Genomic DNA, 4,603 nt, shown 5'->3' on the forward strand with positions numbered 1-4,603 from the left:
AATAAGATAGTTGCATATGTAATATATACTGTTGTCTCATAGAAGACTCTCTAAGATAGTTGTATTTGTAATATATACTGTTGTCTCATAGAAGACTCTCTAAGATAGTTGTTTATATGTAACATGCGCTGCTGTTTCACTGATGGGTTTTTTCATTATTCATCTGGCAGATTTCTAGCAGAGGCGGCTCTATGGAGAATCTTGTTGACAAACTGCCTTTTAATCTATAGCAAAGTACATTACTACTTCTTCCAAATGAGGTATTTTGTATACAACTATAAGCTATGCGTAGGTATAAGCTATCGGGGAGTTTGTGCATTAGAGCACTGTTCTTATGAGGAGTAATTGGACATATCATTCTCACCTGACACCTTCACATTAAAAGTGGACTACTCCAGTTTACAATGTGGAAGAATAACTGTGTGAGAAATTCTCATGGAACCAATGATCAATTACCTATAGTTACAGACAAATCTATAAAAATAAAAATGATCCGTAAATTAACGTAACACTAGGCTATCATAATGTCTGAATCATGTGATAACATGCTCACTGTCTAATGATGTGTTTCTGCATATAAGTTTACTCAGTGTTTGTACTTGACCAGTTCTTCCCTGATATAATATTCTAATGTTGTAAATTGTGTGTTCTTAGGCTGTGGTTTGACTGCTAGTAAACAAAATCTTGCTTGTATCTTTATTAGAGTAAATACAATCTTCCTGTTGTTATGTTCAGGTATTATTCTTTAACAACTCACACTCTTCAACACTTCCTTAGGGTCACCAACCTTTATAAGACCAACTTTCTAAGTACTCCAGAATCTAGCTTTGGCACAACCAAACACAGTGATAGTTTTTGGCAGGACTATCAATAGATTGTAGCTTTTTTTAAAGGTAATTATAAAATATTGATAATAACAGATTAGTCTGAGACATTTACATCTGTTCACAGTAATCCTGGTAGATACTTACATCAATCAGTAAGTTAGTAATTAAACACTACTCACTATCTATTGACTGTTTATATAATGATTTAAAAAGTTTAAATTATCTTGCCATGCTACAGTCAGTTCCCTTTTTCTAAAACTTCTTCCAAGTTACTTTGTTGGCTCTGTTCAGCTGCTTGTAATCTCCAATGGCAGCAGCTGTTATTTTAAGCTGCTGAAAGTGACTATGTGTGTTGTATAGTGTGTTATATTATTGTCATTGTAACTCTCTGAGACACTCATATTGTTACTGTCAAGTTTGTTGTCTTCAAACTAACCTTGTACCATTCTTGCCAAATGCCCAACTTTGAATGGGTAATAGAATAATTACCTAATGAATTTGAGTAACTTACCTGGAACGCTATATTTTTACTAAAATCTTTACTGTAATAATACCCACATTTTGGTCCAGCTTAACAATCATTACACGTCACGGTCAACAATGTTAGTTATTAACCCAATCAAGCACTTTAAGCATGAGTATGTTTACCAATGTAATGACCATTTGCCCAAATAACCCATTGTATTCCGTGTAGCTGAATGGTTAAGTTTTCCACCTTTTAATCTGGAGGTCTCAAGATCAAATCTAGCTGAGTGCAGATTTTTCATTGTTAGATTTTATTATATATACCTTGACCCAGGGTTTAACAAAAACCAAAACACAAATACTCAGATTTATATATAGAACCATAGATGAACATCAAAGCACATTTATCTGTAATTACAATCACGTAAAAAAGTCACGCAATAATATCAGTGCACTGTTATTAGTTGTAATGTCACTTACTTTAATATCAGTTTACCTCACCGTAATTAAAGTTAAAGAATTTGTTGCTAATGTGATTATTAGATACAAAATAATTATGGTTGCTTAAAGAAGAGAATGAGTCGATGCAGTAACAAGTCTATTGGGAAGGATCCTTTCAATATTTCCAGGAAATGCTTAGCGCGACGAGGGTTATTTAATCTTGTTGTGGTGGTGTAGGGCCAGTACGAAACTGAAAAGGCTGAAAGTCAGCAACGTGATGTCGGTAGTCTAACTCAATATCTCGTAGTGCAGGAGCTAGTAAAACTGCCTGATAGTGGTCAGGATCAATCCTTTGTGTAACCATGGCAACAGCAAGCTTCCTGTTAGCTTGTTTAATATATAGAATTGACCCGCTGTCTCCTTCAACAAGCGCCTCGCTGCATAACAGAATAGAAAAAATTCAGTTAACACACTTTGTAACAGTTAAGTGAATATGTGCACTAGTAGTGAGTCCAATCCAAGTTTCTAAGTTGTTGATAATCAGAAACACTCAAATAAATGATTTTTGAGGAAAGGTGAACCTTATTAAACAATATTGTGTATTGTGTATACAGTATTAACAGTAAAACATCTGAATATTTCTCCTCCCTACCTTTCATGAGCGGTAAAGCTGAAAGCAAGATAATCAGCTAAAACTGTCTCTGCTTCTTCATCGACTGTCTCATACGGTCGAATAAGATGACAGCGTCGATCTTCAAGGAATGGTTCAATTGTACGTTGACGGAGCTTCCTTAACCCTTGAGCAGTTACGGGCAGTATCTCATCAAAGTGAAAGGCGCTAGACCTCGCTATTGTTTGGGCCAGCATCTGCATCTCATCAGGACTTACCGGAAACACAGCCAAGTCATTGGCAAAGGTATGTGGACAATTTGTCTGCATCTGGCTGGTGCACTTCCCTTCGGAGCATCGATAGTCTGGGTCGCAAGTCGGTAAAATATTGGCATTTCTGTGATAGTATCGATACGCCGTCATTACACGTTCTTCTAGTTTGATATACGGGTTGACATGATTGGAGCCTTGTACAACACGAACCGTGTAATCAGTATTGAAGAGCTGTGAAGTAAGCTCTTGTCGAACATTTTCTGTTTCCTCTAGATGAGTTCTGTCTAGGAGACGATGACATTGGTCACCACTTAAAACTAAATGAGCCGCAGTAAGCAGAAAGGCCTTCTTCCTGTTATCTGAAGTAGGATGAGACTTGTCAGTGGCTGTGACAATCAGCTGACATTTGGAAATTGCTGCCTCTTGCCATGCACTTGAGTGAGGAGCAACATCTGCCCTTCTTTGAACAATCTCAAGCTTTTTGAACAGCTGCTCTCCATGCAAAGGCCCACTATTTGTTGTTACAAATGAGAATTCTGGAAACTGAGACTCTGCTTCTCTCATTAGCATCTTCTGTACTTTGGTAACACCTTGACCTCGAATACGGATCTCTTTTGGGTTGCTTGGTGACTGAGTCCATACGGCATCAGTAATTTCATACTCTTTGCAAAGCCTGTGAATATCATTTTGCAATTTGATTTAGTCTTTCGTAAATCAGAGTCTTAACAAATTATTTTTAAATATCTTACTACTCTCTTTTGTTTAAACAAAAATCGTTTAGTTTTGATTTTATACTTTAAGTACAGTCTTGACGTTTGAAAACAAAATTATGGAAGGTAAAAATAACAGAAAGTTAGAGGAAATCTCTGTCTGTATTTGAAGTGTGAAACCTATAACTTTATATGTAAAATTGTGTGATAAATTTTTTATCATCAAAAAAGTAAAAATAATAAGATTATTAAGGTACAATTTTCTAACAAACAAATATAATTTCTAACCTGTTGACAATCTGGCGAAGACCATGAGGAATCGGTTGATAGTGGGTTGTAGAGTCTGAGCTCTTCAGTGAACCAATGATGTCTCTTATACTAGTAGTTTTTTTGTTGGGAGGCATAGAGTAGCGGTAGTCCTCTTGTTGTCTTTTACGACTTGAAGGGTGGGTTGTTGGTCGGCCATGATGAGATAAGACTTGAGTCTGTTGGGGGGTCTTTCTACATTCACCTCCCACTTGTTTGTGGCTGGATGGTGGAATTGATTGAATGACTACAGGGGTACGGTGACTCATAGTGGATGATCTTTATTCAGCAGTTTTTAGTTTATATTTTCAAGTTTGTTGAGGAACTCGAATCTCTAAAAGATGTAAGAACTTACTCAGGCAATACAGCGTATAGTATTTTATTACATATAAAGATGATGTAAATCCAAGTACAGATGCTTAGTTAGGACTATGGAAATTCTTAGATCAAGAAAATAGAATGTTGTGGTCTAAAGTAATTTTAAAGATCACCATACATTAGAATGACAAAAGTGAAGGCGTGACTCTCAATCCACAGTGAAATATACAAGTATACATTACTCTCAGTTCATATCACAGTATACAAGTTTACATTACTTTCAATGCATGCCACAGTATACAATGGTACATTACTATCAATACATGTCACGACACAGAAGTGTACATTACTCTCAATATATGTCACAATATACAAGCTTACATGACTCTCAATAACTGTCTCGGTATACAAGTGAATGACTTACAAGTATACGATATATAAGTATACGACTACTGGAGTATATGAGGGTATAGAATAAAAGTCAATTTTATCTGAGAGTAATATACAAGTATACATTACTCTCAGTTCATATCACAGTATACAAGTTTACATTACTTTCAATGCATGCCACAGTATACAATGGTACATTACTATCAATACAAGTCACGATACACAAGTGTACGTTACTCTCAATAAATGGTACAATATACAAAT

At 35.8% G+C, this 4,603-nt stretch overlaps 1 protein-coding gene across 1 annotated transcript; it reads right to left on the minus strand.

The window, feature by feature from the left end:
- Nucleotides 1-1,607: 1,607 nt before the first annotated feature.
- LOC137405229 (uncharacterized) lies at nt 1,608-3,900 on the minus strand. The gene is made up of 3 exons (XM_068091458.1): nt 3,614-3,900; nt 2,386-3,288; nt 1,608-2,170 (listed from the first exon to the last, which is right to left on the minus strand). The coding sequence occupies exons 1-3, from the start codon at nt 3,898-3,900 to the stop codon at nt 1,948-1,950; spliced, it is 1,413 nt and encodes a 470-aa protein (XP_067947559.1). The 3' UTR covers nt 1,608-1,947.
- Between the last annotated feature and the right edge of the window lie 703 nt (nt 3,901-4,603).

The sequence above is a fragment of the Watersipora subatra genome, chromosome 9 (genome assembly GCF_963576615.1).
Source record: "Watersipora subatra chromosome 9, tzWatSuba1.1, whole genome shotgun sequence".
NCBI lineage: Eukaryota > Metazoa > Bryozoa > Gymnolaemata > Cheilostomatida > Watersiporidae > Watersipora > Watersipora subatra.

Coding starts and splice junctions, on each gene's coding strand:
- LOC137405229 (XM_068091458.1), bottom strand. CDS start 3,900: ATGAGTCACCGTACCCCTGTAGTCATTCAATCAATTCCACCATCCAGC. Junction 3,289..3,613: donor CTTCGCCAGATTGTCAACAG/GTTAGAAATTAT, acceptor TGATATTCACAG/GCTTTGCAAAGAGTATGAAA. Junction 2,171..2,385: donor AGCTTTACCGCTCATGAAAG/GTAGGGAGGAGA, acceptor TCTGTTATGCAG/CGAGGCGCTTGTTGAAGGAG.